General features: G+C 47.5%; 1 protein-coding gene across 4 annotated transcripts; it reads right to left on the reverse strand.

Annotated features, from left to right (window-relative positions):
• Positions 1-883: 883 nt before the first annotated feature.
• ARPC1B (actin related protein 2/3 complex subunit 1B) lies at positions 884-21,899 on the reverse strand. Of its 4 annotated transcripts, XM_077918614.1 has the most exons (12): positions 21,766-21,780; positions 18,659-18,906; positions 12,226-12,300; positions 10,320-10,424; positions 9,868-10,090; positions 9,347-9,454; positions 8,941-9,147; positions 7,361-7,436; positions 6,062-6,261; positions 3,751-3,841; positions 1,085-1,170; positions 884-1,052 (listed from the first exon to the last, which is right to left on the reverse strand). In XM_077918614.1, the coding sequence occupies exons 3-11, from the start codon at positions 12,287-12,289 to the stop codon at positions 1,132-1,134; spliced, it is 1,113 nt and encodes a 370-aa protein (XP_077774740.1). In that variant the 5' UTR covers positions 12,290-12,300; positions 18,659-18,906; positions 21,766-21,780; the 3' UTR covers positions 884-1,052; positions 1,085-1,131. The 4 variants fall into 4 exon arrangements, with proteins under 4 accessions (XP_077774740.1, XP_028561288.2, XP_028561289.2 ...); XM_028705455.2 differs by lacking the exon at positions 18,659-18,906 and having other exon boundaries at positions 884-1,170; positions 21,766-21,899; XM_028705456.2 differs by lacking the exons at positions 18,659-18,906; positions 21,766-21,780 and adding an exon at positions 21,616-21,649 and having other exon boundaries at positions 884-1,170.
• Positions 21,900-22,607: the final 708 nt, after the last annotated feature.

Genomic DNA, 22,607 nt, shown 5'->3' on the forward strand with positions numbered 1-22,607 from the left:
TGTCCCCCACTCTTTGCCTAGTCTATTCGAATTGGGCCAGCACTGCTTCAAACTGTGGCAGTGGTCTAGGTCTGAGAAACCCTCTCCATAAAAACATATCTGCAGACAGAAAACTACCCCAGGAAAGAGATGGGGTTGTTCTACTTGGGAGTGAACCCAGTGAAATTATTGGACCTGTTAGAGTCCAATTTCAGTGGGTCCACTCTTGAGTAGGACTAGTATTGGATATCAAGTCAGTGGCGCCATACTAGCCCTCCTGAAAACACGAAGACCAACAACAAGAAGTTCTTAACTATATTCATAGCAGGAAGCCATCTAGGGAGGCAGCTGCACCTTTGGGTGACAAGGGAGTCAAAGGCGTGGCAAGGGAAGAGGAGACTGCTGCAGCGAAGCTGAATGAATTATTGGCACCTGTCTTTACAACAGAAAAGATGAGGCAAATCCCAGTGGCCTGGGGAACAAGGGCAGATAGTGGCAGTGAGAGATAATATTCTAGGCCCAACGGGGGGGGGGGGGTGGTGGTTGGAGATAAGTGATCAGTCACCAGGTTTGGATGGCAGCCACTTGAGAGTTCTTAAAAAATTCAAATGCAAAACTGCTGAGCTAACAAAAATAGGCAGTTTGTCCTTCATCTCAGCCTCCATACATGAGGACTGGAAAGCAGTAAATGTAACACACAATTTTAAAAAGGGGATCCAGGGACAATCCTGGAAATTACAGGCTGGTTAGTTTAATGTCTGTCCCCAGAAAACGGGTGGAAATCATTGCTAAAGATAAAATAACCATTCGATAGGATTTATTTTTAATCAGTTGGAAATGGTTAGGGTTGTGCTGATGGTCTCTCCTGGTGGTAGGAGAGGGGGAGATGGAAGTTTTGCTATGCTAACTGTGACCAGCATCTCTTTATTGAACACTTAACAGTTATCAACCTGTTTTCCACTGGCGACACACAAAATCTGCCCAACTTGTAGCTGGTGGGATTGTTATCTTAGGTATGCGGGATTGCAGGAATGAAGCAGGTTGCATCGGGAAAGGAAGCAAAAGCTGGTAGTCGGGGGTCTTCTGCCCTGCCCACCCCAGACTCCAGTGAGACGGAAGCGCTGCTGAGATGAATAATTCTTCAGTCCTTTTTTACTTGATCCGCAGGCCCTTCATAGCAGACTCCAAGCTCTGAAATGAAAACGCAGGTTTGTCAGAAGAAAAATGGCATTCTGGCTGAGGAAAACCTAAAAAGTCATTAAAGGATTGTCAAAACACCCAGAAATGGGCCAAACAGAGCCACTGAAACACCTGCTCCAGGACTATTTTCCTTGTGAATGGAAAATATTCACAAGGTATTGCTCAGGACCGCAATACCTCAAGGACCGCCTCTCTCCATATGAACCGAACCTCTGAGGCCCTTCTTTGTGTGCCCCCTCCATGAGAGATTTGGCAACAAGAAAATGGGCCTTTTCTGCAGTGGCTCCCCGTCTGTGGAATGCTCTCCCCAGGGAAGCTTGCCTGGCGCCTTCATTATAAACCTTTAGGCGTCAGGTGAAAACAACCCTCTTCAGCTGGGCCTTTGGCTTGCTGATATTTGAAGCCCTTTTTAATGTGTTGTGGGAGGGGGCGATTATTGGTTTTGTTTTGTTCTTTGCATTTTTTAGCTTGTATGTTTATGTCGTGAACCGCCCTGAGAACTATGGATAAAGGGCAATATAACAACAACAACATCCAGAATTCAAAAACTGCAACTGCTGATTTTGGCCCAAATATTCATTTCTCTTAGTTTTAAACTTGGAACGTTGGAAGCTGCCTTATCCCAAGGTGGGCCATGTTTTCGACTCTTGTGCTGAAGGATAGCAGCTGTCCAGAGTTTTGGCCAGGGCTCCCGGGGATTGGACGCCCAATACAGTGGGCAAAGGGTCATCAGACAGGAGAGGAATAGTTCCAAGAGCAGGAAGACTGTGTTAAAAGTGGTACGATACTGCTTTATAGTGCAGGTAAGGCCTCAGAGTACACCCACTGAAATTAATGGAGCAGCAACAGTTATGTAGGTTTCAATGAGTCTGCTTGCAACAGGACTAACATTGGGAGCAACCCCAGCGGCAAAGAGTCTTGTTAGCACAAGGATGGAAGAGTGAGGAAGTCCCAACGAAAGAACAACGGCAAGAAAAACTGATGAGTTATGCGGAGATGGCAAAGTTAACACACAAACTGTGTGAGAAGGACAACCGTGACTTTAAGGAAGAATGGGAACTATTTACAAACTACTTAAAAAAGACAACAAAAGGATTTTGAACTCCTTGGCAGGTTTTGAATAAACACCCACAAATTTATTAGTAGAACATTATGACAGATAAGGTAAAAGATATGTACAACTTTATAACATATGTATGAATAAATCAGAGAGGGGAGCTGAGGGAAGGCTTTGGAGGGTGGAAGAGGGAGGGGTGGGAAATGTAATTAGTTATATTTGATTTATAATTTGATTTGCTAAATTTGCTTAATAAAAATATTTATTTAAAAAAACAGAACATTGGGCGCAAACCCAGAGACCCCTACAGTTGCAGAAAATCCCAGACGCTTGGCAGTACAAATGCCAGCAGTAACAACTGAAACCATTTGGTGCCTTTTCGTGACCCCCCCCCCCAAACCAGCTGCTTCCCTCTGACTAATGCAAGGCCAGGCCAAAGCCTGAAACCTGACAGCCTCAGCAGCTTGCAGGGGAGACAAATCCTACAGGGTGTATTCAAGCCCTGGGGACGTGCCGAAAATAATAGCTTGATCCCAGGCGTGATATATCACGTTGCAATGGGAGCACACATTGTGCATGTCTCATGGCTTCAGATTGCAGGAAGTGTATTTCTTAAAGACTTTGCCAAATTTAAAAAGAAGCAATCCCAAATGAAGTTAAAGAGTTGGGCACGGGTCCATTTGATTAAACCTCTTAAGGACTGTTTCCAGAGAGCAGGGGTGGGAAACCTCAGGTGCAGGAGCTGAAAGCAGCCCTTTGTCGACCCTGAGACTTTCTCCCCAAGCCCCAAGGGTCTTCTAGTCCAACCCCCTGCAATGCAGGAATTTCAACCCAAGCATCTTTGACAGGTGGCTATCCAACCTCTGCTTAAAAACTCCAGAGGAAGTAGAGTCCACCACCACTTGAGGGAGCCCGTTCCACTGTCAAGCAGCTCTTACTCTGAGAAAGTTATTCCTGACCATGGGTAAGCAACCTAAGGCCCGGGGGCCGGATCCGGCCCAATCGCCTTCTAAATCCGGCCTGCAGATGGTCTGGGAATCAGTGTGTTTTTACATGAGTAGAATGTGTCCTTTTATTTAAAATGAATCTCTGGGTTATTTGTGGGGCATAGGAATTCGTTCATTTTATTTTATTTTTCAAAATATAGTCCGGCCCCCCACAAGGTCTGAGGGACACTGGACCGGCCCCCTGCTGACAAAGTTTCCTGACCCCTGTTTAGTTGGAAACTCCTTGACGACATCGGTTTGAGTCCTACCCTCCAGAGCAGGAGGAAACAAGCTGCATGTGGCCCTGAGAAAGTTGCCCAGAAGGGAATGTGGCCCCTCAGGCTTAAGAAACAATTTCCCATCCTTGCTGTAAGGAGGTGGTGCTTTTTGCAGGGAGAGTGGCCATCCAAAGTCTTCCTCTGGCGCAACTCCTTAGTGAGCATCTTCACATACTAAATGCAAATGGTGCGACCGCTGGTCTATTAGGGCAAAAACTGCATCTTCCCCACCCAGCCTGTTTTTGCTTACCTTGATGTCCCATAGGCTCATTCCTCCGTCCATTCCTGTGGTGCAGAACTTGGAGCAGCTGCCTTTCCCACCAGCAATCACAGATATTTGGCTGAAAGGGAAGACAAGACAACTGTGGGCGTTAACTGCCAAACTAGGACTGCTCAAAGCAGAAGGGAAATTGTACTGGACTACAGAGGACGATTGCCAAACTAGAGAAGAAAAAGAGTTATGGATTTGATATCCCGCTTTATCACTACCCTAAGGAGTCTCAAAGCGGCTCACAATCTCCTTTCCCTTCCTCCCCCACAACAAACACTCTGTGAGATGAGTGAGGCTGAGAGATGTAAAGCGAGATGAGCACCGCAACCCCAGAGTCGTCTGCAACTGGACTTAACTGTCAGGGGTCCTTTACCTTTTTTTACAGAGGACGAAGGGTTGTCAGACCGAAGGCAGGGGATAGTTCCAAGGGCGGGGCCTTTTCCACCATAGCACACCCCCATTAGGAAATTCTACCCCCAAAGAGGTGGACACAAAAACTTGCTTTGAATCAAGTCACATCTTTTGTCTCTCCAGGGACTCAAGACAAGGATTTCCCCCTGCCCTACTTGAGAGATGCCAAGGATTGGGGCCTTCCTTTTGAAAGCAAAGCAGATTTTTTTACCACTGAACCACAGCCCAGCTCAGCTAAGATAGTGACCTGGATGAGGTAGGGTCTGTTCCCGAGTTACGGACCTGGCTTACATCAGGAAATTCAGAAATTTGGCTAACAATACAGTCATACCTTGGTTCTTGAACACCTAGTGACTCGAATATTTTGGCCCCCAAATACCGCAAACCCGGAAGTGAGTGTTCTGGTTTGCGAACATTTTTTGGAAGCCGAATGTCCGACGCCGCTGACGCGGCTTCCAATTGGGTGCAGGAGGCTCCTGCAGCCAATTAGAAGCCGTGCCTTGGTTGTCGAACGTTTTCGGAAGTCGAACGGACTTCCGGAACGGATTCCATTCGAGAACCAAGGTACAGCTGTATAATGGGAAGGTGCATTTTTTATTGCCTACAATGTTTTCAGCAGGCAGTTGAAAGTTGAAACAGAAAGCACCTGCCGATTGTATTGGCAGAGAGTTCCACAGGACTGGGCCAATGACCCTGAAGGATCTTAGTTTCTTGTTGTCAGATGAGCTTCGCCAACTTGGGGAACCAACTAATGATGCTCCTGAAGGCATTTTCAGTGATGGAGCTGGGATGTCAGGGTTCAGGTAGTCCCTGGGTACTCTGGACCTCAGTTCTTCAGGGCTTTGTAAATTAATACCTTGAACCTGGCTTGGTAGTAAATGGGTAGCCAGGTGTCACTTGCTGCTGGGCCAGATGTCCCCTCCAGCAGTCTGGCTGATGCATTTGCACCAGCTGGAGCTTCTGCACCAGGTCCAAGGTCAGCCCCACATAGAGCTGCATTACAGTAATCCAGCCTCAAGGTTCCCAGAGCATGGACTAAGGTGGTCAGGCTATCCCTGTCCAGGAACGGCAGTAGCTGGCAAACCAGACAAAGCTGTTTAAAGGCACTGCTAGCCAGAGAGGAATGCCCTCTGGTGTCAAAGATGTATCTTGGAGCACCTCCAGTACACACACTGGCTCCTTCTGGACTCCATCTAGAGCAGGTAAATTGCCTGCCTCCCAAATGTGCAATCTACCCAACCTCTGTCCTCCCAGGATTCAAGCAGTTTATGTCTAGTGGCGGACCTACATTTTGGGGGCCCTGAAGCTTGAAGAATTATGGGGCTCCCTTTGCAACCAGTAACAAGGTCTGGGTAGCCACTATTACCTTCTTGAATGGGGTTGTTCCATGACAGATCGCCACACCTTTACAACACCTGCGCTACCGACTCACAAACCTTGGGGTTGTTGAAATGTAGACAACAAAACCATTAATCAATTGGAGATATGCGACTCAGATTTGGTTTAGTTGCCCTAGAATTTTGCAGACATGTGGCTCCAGGACGAGAGGCCCTGAAGTTTGAGCTTCATTGGTTTCATAGCAGATCTGCCCCTGGCCTGGTGGATTCAGAGAGGATCTCAACAAGAACTGGGGAAGGCTGAAACTTCCATTGAATGTACGGTGCAGCCTTATACCGAGCCAGTCCATGTATCCCAGTGTCATTTGACTGGTCACGGCTTTCCAAAGTCTCAGCACAGGGGAGCTGGGGCAGTCTTTTCCCTGCAGCTGCTGGCGGGTCTCTTAGATCAGGCTGGATCTGGTCTTGCACGCCTGCAGCTGCGGTTCTGCAACGTTACCTTGTTTAATTTGTGGAGGGGCAGAGGCCACGGAAGAACTTACCTGATGCTGTTCTTGTGGAGGGTGTCCAGAGTGGCGTTGCTGGTGGTATCAGAGCTGGCTTTCTTATCCAGGTTCTGGAAGCGCTCGCGAGCCGTGAGGCCACGCTGGGCGCCCTGCTTGGGGGTGTCCAGCTTCCCCCCAAAACTCAGCGTTCCCTGCTGCTCGTCATAGGTGAACAGCATCGGACAGCAGTCGTGGCCCTGGGGGGAGGCAAGCAGAGGTCAGGGCCTTGGAGGCATTTCATCAGCAATGTCCACTCCCAAGGGTCCAAAGCACTCTCAATATTCCTCCCACAACAGCCCTGTAATGTAGGCCACTAATAAAAATATATGATAATTATGAGATTACAGCAGTACCTCGGGTTACATACGCTTCAGGTTACAGACTCCGCTAACCCAGAAATAGTACCTCGGGTTAAGAACTTTGCTTCAGGATGAGAACAGAAATCATGCGGTGGCAGCGCAGTGGCAGCGGGAGGCCCCATTAGCTAAAGTGGTACCTCAGGTTAAGAACAGTTTCAGGTTAAGAACGGACCTCCAGAACGAATTAAGTACTTAACCCGAGGTACCACTGTACGTGCCACTTTGCAAGGAACAGAACAGAGCGAGTCCCTGGCCCCAAGGGGCTTACCATCAGAATAACTGCAAGGGGGAGTAGCATAGCTGTCAACTTTTCCCTTTTCTTGCGAGGAATCCTATTTGGAATAAGGGAATTTCCCTTAAAAAAGGGGGAAAGTTGACAGCTATGGGGAGTAGCAGAAGACAGGGAAGGAAATTGAGCCTGAGGATAAACAGTGGTGAAATCTGCAGAATGAGTATGAAGGGTTCCAAATGCACCAGGCATGGCTGACAATATTTTGAAGTTAAGTGAAGGAACAAACATTATTACCATCTAAAGAGGCCAGGGGGGCAGCGTTAAGAGAATTCAAGTCCAGAGTCTAAAATTACCCAACTGCACCACTAGAGGTCATGATACTGTCACTACAAAGATTAGTGGATGCGCTTGTGTGCTGGCTGTAAGCAGTGCTTTTTTTTCTGGGGGTACGCAGGTACTCTAAACATTTTGTGAATCTAAGTTTGGCCTCATTGAGGGGCTGTATTTCAATATGAGTTGGAAAATGAAAGTACCCCTAAACATTTTATTAGAAAAAAAGCACTGGTTGGAAGAATGCAATTGCCCACTTGCGGACTGTAATGTCCAGGCAGGACTATACCACATACCATTGCTCCACGTAGGAATGGGGCCCGAATCTTCACTGGACAAATAAACACTTGGAAAGAGTTATAGTGCATGACTTACCGCGGCCACCAGGCTGTTCTCAGTGATGAATGTCACAGCCAGGAGAGGCAGAGTTTCCGTGGAGAGGCAGGCCACACTGAAGGGAAGAACGGGGCAAGGTTGGTTAGCACAGATTAGCTGCTTTGCAGCCCCTTAGTGGCTGGGCCTACAACAAAATTCAGCCCGTGTTCTGGGTTCCCACTCCCTATCGTTGGGAGATGAGGCTGTGTGTTTGGAGGAGGGATAGAAGAGGAAATTGACCTTGGAGCCAGCCCCCGGCATGCCTAGAAGTTCTGGCGTAAGAGGCAATTGTTCTGTCAACACCTCTCCAACCTGAACAGGCCAAGCTGCACTCCTCTTACTCGGAGGACAACAGCCCAGAAATCCCAGCAGAGCAATGCTTTCCCTCAGTCCACTGGAGTCAATGACAGCTGAAGCAGACTAAGGACCCTCTAACTGAAGAGACTTCTCTCCCTAGAGGAAGAGGGAACCACACTGATGGACAGTCTGTGGCTGAAGCAATGTTTGAGCTTTTCTCAACCATAGTTTGAGCTCTCTGAGGCGCTGTCCAGGGTCCTGCCTCCACCCTGAACCTCCGCCTTGCTTTGAAGCATCACGTTTCCATTGGGGGCAGGTCCACACCACTGATTTAAGACCCATTCAATGTGCATGACTTCACCCAAAAACACCTGGGAGTTTTCCCCCTCCCACAGCTACCATTGCCATTTTGCCCACTATACACTGGACCCAGGAGGTGATTTCTCACTCAACAGCCCATACAGGAAAGGTGTATCTCCCCAGCAGAAAAGGTAAACATTTCAGTGACTCAATGAAGTCACCATTTTTTTCTCTTTTGGCAGCCAAAAAGATCAGAAAGAAGAAACTGGACAATATAGCATTGAGCTATAAGGGAGACGCAGAAATCTAAATAGAGACTTTGCATGTGTTTGTTTTTGATTCAGATTTGTCATGGCCAATGGCTAGTACAATGAAGTTATTTGGATGTGGAGCTGACCTTGAAAGCCCTAAATGGCCTCAGTCCAGTATACCTGAAGGAGCGTCTCCACCCCCATCGTTCAGCCCAGACACTGACGTCCAGCTCCGAGGGCCTTCTGGCGGTTCCCTCACTGCGAGAAGAAAAGCTACAGGGAACCAGGAAGAGCCTTCTCGGTAGTGGCACCCGCCCTGTGGTACGCCCTCCCATCAGATGTCAAGGAAGGAAACAACTATCTGACTTTTAGAAGACATCTGAAGGGAGCCCTGTTTAGGGAAGCTTTTTATGTTTCATGTTTCATTGTGTTCTTAATATTCTGTTGGGAGTCGCCCAGAGTGGCTGGGGAATCCCCAGCCAGATGGGCGGGGTACAAATAATATATTATTATTATCATTATTATTATGGTTCCCAGCACGCTTAGTAAGCTACAGGGCCCAGAATTCTTTGTGGGAAGTTGTGTGGGTTTACACAGGGACTGGACGAGCATGGAGCAGATCTGCTCAGAGTCTCAGGATCAACTCATCCCAAGGAAGCGAAGTCCCTGCAGCCAGCTGGGCCAGGCCGGTTCATGGGAAACTCTGAACCCCCACCCAACAGCCCAACTTACGCCATCTTCTTGTTGGCATCCGCAAGGCAGATGGTGCTGTCGTGGCTCACCCATGCCACGCGGCTGCCACTCCCAGAGAAGCAGATGCTGTGGACCCAGCCACAGCTGCTGCCCGACTCGAACATGAGCTCTCCAAACGGCATCTTGGATCCCCAGGGGGTTGGCGAGGGCCGCTCCTCAACCTCTTTGATGTAAGCAGAGAAGATCCTACACGGCAGGAGGGAGGGAGGGAGGGAGGGAGGGAGGGGGAAAGCATGTTACTGGAGGGTCTATTAAAGCTAGATAAGGAGCAGATCTGGTCAAGGCCTGGAAGGGAGACTGTCCAACAGGCCTCCCCCCCCCCCGCCCCCGCCCCAAACACATCCTGAAGTCACACGTTGGATGCAATCCAGGATATTTGCCTCACCTGCATTTGAAATCGCAGGATCCAGCCGCCAAGAGAACGTTGTTAGGGTGCCAGTCAAGGCTAAGGATTGTCGATCGAATGGGCTTCTTGATATGTTTACAAACCCACCTAGGAGAGGCAGCAAATATGAGGGACAAGACAGTAAGCATAGCAAGCAAGTAAGCAAGCCTTTCTTATTGAAAAACAAAAATAAGTGAAGCAGCAGCTGAGGCTTTGAGCAGTTCACACTCAATGCAGGAAGGGGTCCAACGCAGGCAAAGCTCGATTGGGTCAGGGCCACCAAATTCCATATATAAATCCATTTATAATGGATTGAGATTCCTGCCTTGCAGGGGAGCTTGGGCTAGATTACCCTCCCTCCTAACTCTACAATTCTATGATTCTATTCTTCTTCAGATGGGTGGGGTATAAATAATAATTTATTTGTTGTTGTTGTTGTTGTTGTTGTTGTTGTTGTTGTTGTTGTTGTTGTTGTTGTTGTTGTTGTTGTTGTTCCTCCTCTGCTCCTTGCCGAGACTCACCAGTCATTCTCTTGCTCAAAGTAGCAGATGGAGATGAGCCTCGAGCCGCTGCCGACCGCAAACTTGTTCTCTTTGGGAGACCACTTCACGCAGCGAGCAGCGCGGTTGATCCGCAGAATGACCAGCGTCGGCTTCCACACGTTGCCCTTCAGGGTCCACACGTAAGCGTTGCGGTCTGTCCCACAGGTCACGATGCGGTTGCTGTCGGGGGCCCAGTCAATGCCTGCAAAGGACACCATAGATCAGAGGACCAGAAGGCAGGCCTTGATTGCAAGGGCTGCCAAATTTAACGGCGGATTCATCAACAAATAAACAGTGTTTTGTTTTTTAAAAGAAGGCAACGGAATAGTTAGGTAATGTTAGGCATAATGGCCTTACAGGGGCTATGGCTCTTTAGAAAGGTTGTGTGTGTGCCGTTTGGCACACCAGAAGAGGAATCGAAAGGTCCTCACCTGTCACCTGCCCATTGTGCTCCTTCAGCTCATGGACTTTGCTCCACTTTGTCCCGTCTTTCTTGTAGATGTGAACTTCGTGGTTGTTGGGACAGATGGCAAGTTCTGTGGAACAGAAGGCGGGGAAGAGTTTGTGCACATGTTGCGTATTTCGAGTTCTGCCAAGCTTTCGGAGGCTGAGGGCACATTTGGGAGTTTTGGGGGTCTGCCCAGGACACCAGTCACAAATGATCAGAAAGGACTTTTGCCCTGAGCTCCTAGGTCCCTTCCAGCTCTTCCAAAGTTATTTAGCTCCTGAAGCTGCTACGAAACATGTGGTTTTGATTTGCAAATGGGTCATGATTTCAAGGGATGCATCTGTTCATGTGAACTAGCCCTAGGAAAAGGCAGAGAGTAACATCTTCACATGGGTGCTCTACAGCCTCTTCCCAAGTACCCAAGAGCCTCTTTTCTCTTCCCACCTCCCCTTCTCTGGAAAGGAGAGGCTGCATAACACACCACACGTTTAAAGCACATGGCTTTCCCACAAAGAATTGTGGGAACTGTCATTTGTTAAAGGTGCTGGGAATCATGTCTCAGGAAAGGTTAAGCTTTGGTTCCCGGGAATCTCCAGGGGGAAGCCATGTGGTTTAAATATGCTTCAAGTGTTGTTATGTTTATATTCCTGGGGACAATCATGCAAATCGCAGCCGTTCTTTCAAAACCCTACAGCTGGGGAGCAGGAAGTCCTGCTGGCCGCAATCCGCCAGGGCGTTCTGCTGACCCACAAACAATGGCTGTATTCTCTCTCTCCCCCACTCTCCCACATCTATTCATGCCACGGGCAATCGCTCGCATTCTCTTCTCTTGCAGTTGCTCCCAACCGAGGACTAGATTTGCTGCAAGAACCAGCAATCCAGGTAGCCCCCAGTTAGCAGGTCAATTCTGTGTCCAGGGCAGCTGTCTTCCTGCTCCATCTGATATGCAGGCTGAGACCCTACCTGCCCGCGGACTGTTTCACCAGAGTGGTGCATGCTCTGGTTATCTCCTGCTTGGACTACTGCAATGCACTCTACGTAGGGCTACCTTTGAAGGTGACCCGGAAACTACAACTAATCCAGAATGCTGCAGCTAAACTGGTGACTGGGAGCGGCAGTCGAGAACACATAACACTGGTCCTGAAAGATCTACATTGGCTCCCAGTACGTTTCCGAGCACAATTCGAAGTGTTGGTGCTGACCTTTAAAACGGCCTTGGCCCAATATACCTGAAGGAGCGTCTCCACCCCCATCGTTCAACCCGGACACTGAGGTCCAGCTCTGAGGGCCTTCTGGGGGTTCCCTCACTGCGAGAAACGAAGTTACAGGGAACCAGGCAGAGGGCCCTTCTCGGTAGTGGTGCCCGCCCTGTGGAACGCCCTCCCACCAGATGTCAAGGAAATAAACAACTATCTGACTTTTAGAAGACATCTGAAGGCAGCCCTGTTTAGGGAAGTTTTTAATGACTGATGTTTTAAGGTATTTTTAATCCTTTGTTGAAAGCTGCCCAGAGTGGCTGGGAAAACCCAGTCAGATGGGCAGGATATAAATAATAAATTGTTGTTGCTGTTATAATTATTAACACTCACTCCCCCTGCAGCGGGAGGGTGTAGCCCCGGCAGGGGGACTCGCAACAACCATCAGCCTCAACCAGAATGGTCAGCAGTTAAAAGATGTTTCTGGAAACCACTGGGGACATTTGGCGGGCTTTTCCAGCTGGATGAATGAATCTCTGCTATGGGTACCAGTTTCGTGTTGTTTTCAAAATATTTTTCCTGGTTTCAGTGCTTCTGTTTTTTTGCTATTTTTACAATGCATTGCCTTGAGACGCTTGTATGGAAAGTGATTACTAAAATTAAACAGTCGTAATGCAAAAGGAAAGGGCTTACGGGTTCTGTCCTTGTTCCAGGCATGACAGCTGATTGGCTCCAGCAGGAAACTCTGATAAGCCATGGCTTCTCAACCTGTACAGAAAAAACAGTTAATTTTTCCTAAGTAACATATTTCAAAAAAGTTAAGGTTGGCTGCAAGTCTTGTGGCCCCTTACCTGGGACCAAACCCCTTTGAGCTCAAAAGGGCTTAATTCTGCATAAGTCCTTTTGAGCTCAAAGCTTATAACAGGTATAAGATTGCACTGTAAATGTATTTCTTATCCCACCCTTCCTCCAAGAACCTAAGGCAACATAAATGGTCTTCTCTCTACCATCCCTATTCTTTACCCCCTAACAACCCTTTGAGGTAGGTCTGCCTGTTTACTAGGAGGAATCTGGACCAAACTGCTGGTGAGTTTTCTTGATGATTAAAAAAAATAAAATAACATCTTGCTGTATATAGGTCAAGACCTGAATTTAAGAATGGAAAAATGAGAAATGGAAATTTCCTTTCATTCCTAGTGACGAGAGGACTTTAGTCCACTTTAATTGCACAGACCTAAATTTCCCACTACTGTATGTTCCTGAGTCCTTCCTGCTTAAATCCTGGCAGACTCTTCGTCTTACACCCAGCGGCCTTTGGCTCAGAACGACTATTGAAAGGGAACAAGGCAGTTCTGATAACCTTTCAAAACAGGAAGCTGGCTTGAAAGAAAGAACAGATTTGAAGGGGCTCCCTCGACGTCAGCTCTTAACTTTCACTCAGCCAGTTCCCACTGCTTGACCAAGTCAGACTGGCCACCAGGGCAATCAAGGACAGCAATTCATTTCCTTTGGTGATTGTATTAAATAAGCCATATTGGCAGGAGCAGCTACGGTCTAGCATCAGCCTTCCCTAACCTGCTGCTCTCCAGATGTTTTGGACCACAGTTTTCATCAGATGCAGTCCACCACGGGCAATAGCAAGGGAGAAGAAGAGGAAGAAGAGGAGTTTGGATTTGATATCCTGCTTTATCATTACCCTAGGGAGTCTCAAAGCGGCTAACAATCTCCTTTTCCCTTCCTCCCCCACAACAAACACTCTGTGAGGTGAGTGAGGCTGAGAGACTTCAGAGAAGTGTGACTAGCCCAAGGTGCATGTGGAGGAGTGGGGAATCGAACCCAGTTCACCAGATTACGAGTCCACCGCTCTTAACCACTACACCACACTGGCTCTCAAGGGAGGTGGAAGGTTGTAGAATCATAGAATTGTAGAGCTGGAAGGGACCCCAGGGTCATCCAGCCAAACCCCCTGCAATACAGGGATTTCAGCAAAAGCATCCATGACAGATGGCCATCAACTCCTGCTTAAAAACCTCCAAGGAAGGAGAGTCCACCACCTCCCGAGGGAGACTGTTCCACTGCCGAACAGCTCTTACTACCAGAAAGTTCTTCCTGATGTTTAGCCAGATTCTCCTTTCTTGTAACTTGAAGCCATGGGTTCGAGTCCTACCCTCAAGCCTTGTGAAAGGCTGCCTCTCGCCGACTGCACCCACAGCGCACTTGTATGCTTGTTTACTCAGGAGTAAACCCTTGCCATCTTCAGTGGGACTTACGGTCCAGTAAAGTACATGTAGGATTACAGCCTGTGTCGTCCTGCTCAGAACGACTTCCGCCCACGAGAATCCTTAGCGTGTGCTTATAATTAGAGAAGGAAGGCGGAAAGAGGAAACAGCTGCATCTTGACGAAGAGCAATTTGACAAATGCCATATAAGGCTAGAAACAGACCCGGCAGGAAGAATCAAAAGTGGAATCATAAGAGACAATTCTGTGGGTGGTGTAACACCAGGTCTGGGCTCTTCGGCTGGGTTCTGTTCAGTCTTGCTTTGCTCTAGCAAGAGGTTGTCTGACTGTGGCCAGAGGAATGGCGTAAGCTCCAACCACGGAAAGGTTGTGGAAGGGAAAGGAGTCGTAAACCTCCTTCATCAGCCCTCATGGGAAGGGATGGGGGAGAATTTGCCTGCAGTTCATATTTATAGACAACCTTCGCTAATTCACACTTTCCAAAACAACAGATGAACTGAAACACCGCCCTTCCTTCGAAAGTCACACCTCTCTGAATTTTGCAATGCACATCCAAGTAACGTCTACAAAAACACATACAGTTAATGCACATAATGGTGAACATACAAAAATGCATTGTATTAGGGGAAACTGCTTTGCAAAAATGCAGGTTTTGGGGGGAAGGAAATGGACTAAAATGCTGGTGAATTTTCATGAGCACTTTTTTTAAAAAGAAGAAGAAGAAGAAGAAGAACCACAGACTGATATGAAAATGTGGAGAACTGAAGAATGGGAAAGCAAGAAACTGAAACTGGCATATTTGCCAATCTCTGCTTGTGGATGTTTCAGGAAGTGCAGGCCACTGGTGAGTGTGGCAAAAGTCGATGCGGCCAGACACCCCTACCCAGGGCAAGCAAGAGGGATTTTTCTGCAGTTCAAATGACACATTCCAATCAGGTGAAATCACCAGAGACTGCTGCTGGCAGAGCCAAGTGTGGTTGGTGTCTTTCAGGTGTGCCTTCCTGCCTGTCCTTGCCACATGAGCCCACTAGAGGGCAGCTGGCCAAAGGCCTCCTCACACCTGAACTCAGGTGTATGTTTTGTTGTTCCGCCTCCACCTGGGCTCAGGCTTGCACATTTGTAAATTAAGCAAATATTGCAAAGACACTTTAATAAATCACCAGTGGAGTGAGAGTTTTGCATGAGTTTTTAAAGCTGATAGAGAATTCAAAGTTTCCTCTTCTTTTCTTTATTTTTGTTTCTATGTTTAAAAAGTGCTTAGTATTTGATGCTGACTTCTGTATATTGTTTGATTATTTCTCAGAATTACATAAAAATAGCTTTTTTAAAAATAAAAAAAAAGTCTCAATTGCTCTCCTTCATCTATAGGAGACTCTGCCCTGTAAAACTGTGCCCAGAAGTTCTCCTCTGCACAAAACAGTGACAAGAGCAGCAACCACTTCTGAAAAAAAGGAATAATCTTTACACAGCTTTATACAAGGCATGGTTTGTCTGTCTCCAGTGGGAATTATGACCAACATCTTCCAGGCAGTGAAGTAATCATAGCTGCCAGACAACAAAACATATAGGATACAAAATATGATGAAATCTCTACCCTACCCAATCCTGGAGGCTTGTTTGTGTGTAGGTGGAGAGCAGATTTATAGGGAAGGATTCCAACTCCCATCAGCCTCAGCTAGCACATCCAATAAACAGGAAAAGGCTGTGACTCAGCGGTAAAGCAGGTCTCTAGCAGAATGATCCACCCTCAGAGGAGTCTCTCCATTGTATCTCTGCATGAGTTGCTGGAGATTCCGATGGGCTTGGCTGAGTGTTAGTAGCTGTAGGGGGCAGGGAGCTGCAAGCTGGCTGAGTTTCCCCAGTGTCAGCCAAATCCCTGCTGGCTTGGATATGCAAAAGGCATGAGTTGCTGGTCTCCTTCCAGCCAGCCTCCACTGGGGGCAAGTAATTCTCTTACCTTCCTTGGAGGTTTCTAAGCAGATATTTGGAAGGCCATCTGTCATGGATGCTTTAGTTGAGATTCCTGCATTGCAGGGGGTTGAACTAAGGTCCCTTCCAACTCTAGAATTCTATGATCATCTGATTAATTAGACTGACAACATACGTAATTGACTGCCCTCTAGGAGACTCCCACTGCTTCTCTCAATGAGTCACAGTTTTGGTGGACCCATCTCTCTCCAGTTGAGAGAGAAATACCCAGACTCAGAAATATATCTATTCTCTGAAGGCAGGAACTTTCTCCCCTTTTGGTTTAATAGAGGACTGCCAACTTTAATGCCGAAAAAACCAGCATACCTCACCTATCAGAAATTTGTGCAACCTTAGTTCTTCTCTGGAAGCAGAACCCAATTGGGCCAGAGTGCCCCCTAGAGGGAAAAATGTCTCCTGTAGCCTTTTTTTTCCTTTTTTTTTTTGCCCCGAAGCATGAAAATTAATCACTTTTTACCTTTTTTATTCCAGCACACATGCTATTTTTAGCCACATCTGTGCTTGTGATAGAGTCGAGTCAGCGTCTAGCTTTCTCCTACAGAGCTTGTTGACTACAAAAGCATTCAAATGCATTGGCACTAAGAACAGAACTTGCACATGGGCACCCAATGCCATGCATTTCCCCATAACTAATTTTTAAAAGAAAGTGTGAAAAGGCTACGCTGGCCACATATTCCAAGTGAAGATGAGCTGGTTGCACATCAGGATAGGAGCACATAGTTGGGCCTAGGGTAGCCAAGTGCTGCCTTGTATAATGTTGGACTCCCAACTCCCATCTCTCCTTGCCAGCATGGTCGATAGCCAAGGCTGATGAGAGTTGTAGTTCAACATCTGGAGCAGAGCTTTCCGAACTGTGTGTCGCGACACGTTAAGTGTGTTCGGCTGCAGTTTGTAGATATGTCACACAAACGCTCCACCTAGGGCTGGAAAGGGCTCTGTTTAGCCTCCAGTTTGCTAGTAAAACTGAATGACTGTGTCGCGAAATGATGCATGTCTAAAAAGTGTCTCACCAACATGAAAAGTATGGAAAGTTCTGGTCTAGAAGACACCACACCCTGACCCCTATGACAGCCCAATCTCCTGCACCCCTCAAGATCGGCACCCCAAAGAGTCAGTTGAGTTGCCTTCCCTTAAAAAAAAAACTTTCGTAGAGCTTGTGACATTGTATGAAATGCTCTAATGTGCAAATCCCAGATCCTTAATCTCCGTTAGGCTGTGTACACACTAGATACTTTTAAAGCACATTTGAAATGCATTCCTTCCTGCAAAGAATTCTGGGCACTGTAGTTTATCCTGCAGAGTTACCATTCCCAGCAACTCCTTAGCAAACTACAGAGCCCAGAATTCTCTGAAGGAAAGAATGTCTTTTGAATACGCTTTTAAAGTTATAGCATGCACCCGGCAAGCAACAGCAAATATTAAAACAAAAGAATCTCATGGCATCTTAAAGGCTTGCCATAGCCAGTAGATCTACCAAAATTAATGGACATGCCTCATTCATTTCAACTGGTCTACTCTCAGTAGGGTTTAGCTGGGTACAACCCTAACTTTCTTTTCTTTTCTTTTTTTGCCGTGGTGGGGGGTACTTCTGTAGACTAAAATCAACTGCAATACATGAATTACATTACATTTGATGGTTTTGATGACATGGGCCTCTGCTGCCGCTAATGTTTTTTCTTTAAAGTGCCACATAGCTTTCTGCTGAGCTACTCCTTCCTTTTTATCTTTTAAACCCACAGTGCTGAACACACACATATTTTTTTAAGTACCTTGCACATTGAGGAAGTGGCCCAGCCACAGCTGAAACACATCAGTAATTGCTTAGAAATGTAATAATGCCTCTCAGAGAGAAACTGAGCCTAATTTCTAATCCTAATTCAAAGCAACCTTAAACAGGATTGTTTTAAAACATGGGAAGCTGCCTTATCCTAAGTCAGACCATTGGTTCCTCCCATCATAATAATAATAATTTATTATTTATACCCTGCCTATCTGGCTGGGTTTCCCCAGTATCTGGGTTTCCCCAGGTTGCCTAGTATTGTCTGCACTGACTGGCAGCATCTCTCCAGGATTAAATACAGGAAATATTTCTCAGCCCCACCTGGAGATGATGAAGAAGGAGAAGAAACCTCCTGCGTGCACAGCAGATGCTCTTCTCCAGATTTTTGTAGGGAATAGACGCAAAACATCAAAAGGCATCCAACACACACACAAAAACCCAGGTCTTGCTCCTGGGCATTCACAAGAGAGACTTTTCTTTTTCAGAGGGGAGACTATAAATATATAAGTGAGGAGCCGGCTAATTTCTCCCTGCAAACGAGAGCAGCATTTTGCCTCATATCTCAGCTTCTGAAAACATGCTAGAAACTAACTTTTTAAGAAAAACGAAAACTGGAAATGGGGAGGTTGGTAGGGGGAGCGCAACTGCTTCCTCTTTGCTTGCGCGAAAAGCAGCTTTGATTTCAGGAAGAAGCCAAGGGAGGGAAAAACACCACCAACACCGAGTTTAATAAAAAGTTCTCCCGCTAGGGCGCAGCTCTCTCTCCGAGGGGCGCACCTTTGAGGGGAGCCCTTTTCTTACACATTCCTTCTCAGAACATTTCGCCCTCGCTTTGTATTTTGACTTTTCTGTCGTTTCTGCAAGGCTTTTGAAAACCGAAGCCAGCCCAACCTAACGAGAAAAACTGAGGCGGGGAGAGGGCGGAAGGAGTTTGCCTCGCCCGGGGCGCAAAAATATCCTGGTGGCGCCGGGAGAAGGGAGTCGGGGAAGCGGGGCCGGGGCGGCCTGGAGCCCCGCCAGAAGCAGCAGTAGCAGCAGCAGCAGCTCCCTCCGTCGAAGGAGAAGAAGGAGCCGCCGCCGCCGCCACGTCGTGCGGGCATCTTGAGGGAGCCACTTACCTCGACGGCACCCGGAGGCGAACAGGGCGCAAAGCAGCCTGGCCTCTCCTGGCTCCGGGGAAAGGAGGCCCCGGCCGGCCGGCAGCCTGGTTCGCGGACTCTGAGGCGTCGACGCGAACCGGCAGCCGCGCTTTTTCCTCTCCTCCTTCTCTGCTCTCTCCGACTTCCCCTTTTCTCCTCAGCTCGAGAGGGAAGGGGGGGGGGAGGAGAAAATGTGGCCGCCACTTCCTTGCGTGGGTGTGGGGGCCCTGCAGAGAGCGAAGAAAGAGGAGGGGGAGAGAGGGAAATGTGCTTTTCCCCTTCCAGAGACGAGAGGAGAAAAAGCCCGCAGGCTCGAAGCTCACGCTTTGCGAAAAACAAATCCCAAGTTTTGCCTGAGAGAGGAGGAGAGCATGGCTTGGGCTCTTTAAGCCAGTGTTTCTCAAACTTGGGACTACAATTCCCATCATCCCTAACTAGTAGGACCAGCGGTCAGGGATGGTGGGAGTTGTAGTCCAACGACACCTGGGGACCCAAGTTTGAGAAACACTCACGCAGCGGGTCTCAACCTGTGGGTCCCCAGATGTTGTTGGACTACAACTCCCATCATCCATGAGGTCTGGCCTTGCCAGCTAGGGGTGATGGGAGTTGTAGTTCAACAACATCTGGGGACCCACAGGTTGAGAAAGGCTGGCTTAAGCTCTTTGAAGAGTCCACACGCCTACAGCTGAAAGCACACGGTTTCCGCCAGAGAATTACCAGGAATTGTAGTTTAATGGGTGCTGGGAATTGTTGCTCAGCGCAGGAGGCAAACTACAGTTCCCAGGATTTGTTGGGCCAGGGGGTGGGGTGGAGAGAGGTTTGTATTTTTTTATTGATCTCTTACAACAGATGTGCCGCTTGACCATAGAAAACCTCAAAGCAGATTACAAATAAATAAATAAATAAATAAATAAATACGAAGCCGTAAAATGATCACTGCAATCAATAACTGCATAACGCAGAAAGTTAAAACCACAATAGAATAGAGCAAAATGAATTGAAACGCATACAGACTTTCTAAACGTCTGGGTAGTCTTGTCTAAATAAGAATGTCTTCTGCAGGCACTGAAAGTATGTGCTTCAAATGTACTATGTTCATTCTGTGTACTTTAAATGTGCACATTTACTCTGCCCTCCCACCCACTGGTTTGGGATGTGGTGTACACATGGCTCAGATATCTAGCCTGCTTATTCTTAGGGGAATACTGTGCCTGGTTTCTCCGCAAAACCAGGTTCAATCCAAACTGAGAAGAAGGATAACCTTGCTGCAGTTAATTTTTAATTATTTTTTACTTTGTTGCATTGTACACAGCCTAAGGCTGCATACACACCATAGAGTTAAAGCACACACACCCTCCCCCCAAAAGAATACTGAGAACTATAGTTTACCTCTCACGGCGCTGCAGATCCCAGCACCTGGAAACTAGAGTCCCCTTTCAATGTATGGCAATGTACACAACCTAAACATCATAAAGGAATTGGCTGGCTGCGTACACATTGCTATGGCAGCCAGGAGGATATTGGTTAGTTGGTGGGAGAGGAAAGAGATGGAGAATCTATGGAACATGGTCTACTTCAGTCATGGGCCCAAGATTTCCTGTGAAACTGGGTTGCATATCTCCAAATTGAGTTGGCCTCAGATGTGAATTGCAGTCGCTCTGGAATCTGCTCCCTACAGCAACTACGGTACTTCATATTTTTGATAAGGCCAGTCCTGCCCCGATTCCCCATACAAGTTTTATCTCAGGTGATATTCTGCGCAGCAGCAACCCAACAGCGCCAACGTCTAGGCTGACCGCTTACACATCCCCCCGAAACGGAGACACAATTTTGTACAAAATGGGCATGTACTAATTTATAGATGTGTGGATGCAAATTTAGAAATAATTGGTATACTCTGAATGGGGAAAATAATTGCAGCCCATTGCAGACCAGATAAGCCCTTCAAACAGAGAGGTGGGGAATGTTAGATCTGGGGGGCCATCTATCTAGCCTTTGGGAGACACCCCAGGACACCCTGTTCATTGACCTTGCCTCACACCCTCCTTGAGTATATATGCCCAGCTGGAATGTATCTTTTAATTATGACAATAAACTAGCCATCTGTGCACCCACCTTTGCCTCAGGCCCCACCCACCACTGGCACGTTGCCCAGAAGGAGTGCGGGTTTCAGGCTGAGAAAGATTCCCACTTCTGGAAGACACCATCAAAAAGAGAGCTGTATGCACACATTCTATTCTTTAGATAGAATCATAGGATTGTAGATTTGGAGAAGACCACAGGGCTCATCTAGTCCAAATGTACTACAGTGGTACCTTGGGTTCCATACGCTTCAGGTTACAGACTCTGCTAACCCAGAAATAGTACCTCGGGTTAAGAACTTTGCTTCAGGATGAGAACAGAAATCGTGCAGCGGCGGTGCAGCAGGCCCCATTGGCTAAAGTGGTGCTTCAGGTTAAGCACACTTTCAGGTTAAGAACAGACCTCCAGAACGAATTAAGTTCTTAACCCGAGGTACCACTGTACTGGCAAGCCAGATCCCACCCCCCATCTTATATTTGTGCAGCTGGTTCTTCCTGCCTAAGTGCAGTACATTTGTCCCTATGGAAATTCATTTTGTTAGTTTGGGCCCCATTCTCCAATCTGTTTAAGGTCACCTTGAAGCCCAGTTCTGTCCTCTGCAGCCTGGGTGACCCCCTCCCAGCTTGGGTTCATCTGCAAATTTGGTGAGGATCCCCTCCAATTCCTTCACCCAAACCACTGAAAAAGACAACTGAACCACAGAATGTTTTGTGATCAAAACGACAAACGGGGCAACCCCCTGGCCCTCCAAGACAATGCTCCCCTCCTCCATCACCACAAACATTTTCTCCGCACAAATTCCATTTCTCTCTGCAATTTTACCCAAGACTTCAGCCCCTATAACCACCGTTTACCAGGCAGGAAGTCCAATTCATGCAACACAGTGAGGTCTTCCTTCCAACTGAAAGAAATCACAAAGGAAGGCCAAGCTACTTAAAGCATTAATTTGAAAGAAAACTCTCAGCTACCGACAGAATTTACATTACTGATTCATGCGAACTCACCTCCCCGTAAACTAGCAAAATAAATGCCAAAGGTCTTCTCTGCAGGGCACTTTCTCTCTCTCCACCCTGCCAGCTGCTGCTGTTCACTTCCTCCTCTGAGTTGGCCAATAGGCAGGACCTGCCCACCTCCTCCCCCCACCCCAAACCACCACTCCCTAGTCCACAGTTAAAACCATTGAACAAGCGGAAACTGCTGCAGTTGCTAAACTTTGGTGCAGTTCTAGGGCTATGTGACAAGCACACAATATAATCCCGATTCGGAGCCTCACAAAAAACTGCAGGGATCTTAGGCAATTAGTGGCGTTGTAGTAATCCCCTTTGCCAGAGTTGGAAAAAAGCTTAAGGGCGCCCTAAACGATCAAGGGCATGGAGCAATTTTGCTATGATTACAGGATTTAGGACATTTTCATCATGAGAAAAGTAAGAAGACAGAGTAGAAGTTTATAAAATTGTGCATAGAATTGTAGGTTTGGAGAAGACCACAAGGGTCCTCTAAGTCCAGGCTTCCTCAACCTCGGCCCTCCCGATGTTTTTGAGACTACAATTCCCATCATCCCTGACCACTGGTCCTGCTAGCTAGGGATCATGGGAGTTGTAGGCCAAAAGCATCTGGAGGGCTAAGGTTGAGGAAGCCTGCTCTAGTCCAACCCCCTGCAATGCAGGAATCTCAGCTTTAGCATCCATGATAGATGGCTATCCAACCTCTGCTTAAAAACCTCCAAGGAAGGACAGCCCATCACCTCCTGAGGGAGTCCATTCCATTGTTGAACAGCTCTTACAGTCAAAAGTTATTCCTGATTGTGGCGTTTGCCTCCTAGGATGGGTCAAGGAAAGGGTTAAAA

The sequence above is a fragment of the Podarcis muralis genome, chromosome 14 (assembly GCF_964188315.1).
Source record: "Podarcis muralis chromosome 14, rPodMur119.hap1.1, whole genome shotgun sequence".
NCBI lineage: Eukaryota > Metazoa > Chordata > Lepidosauria > Squamata > Lacertidae > Podarcis > Podarcis muralis.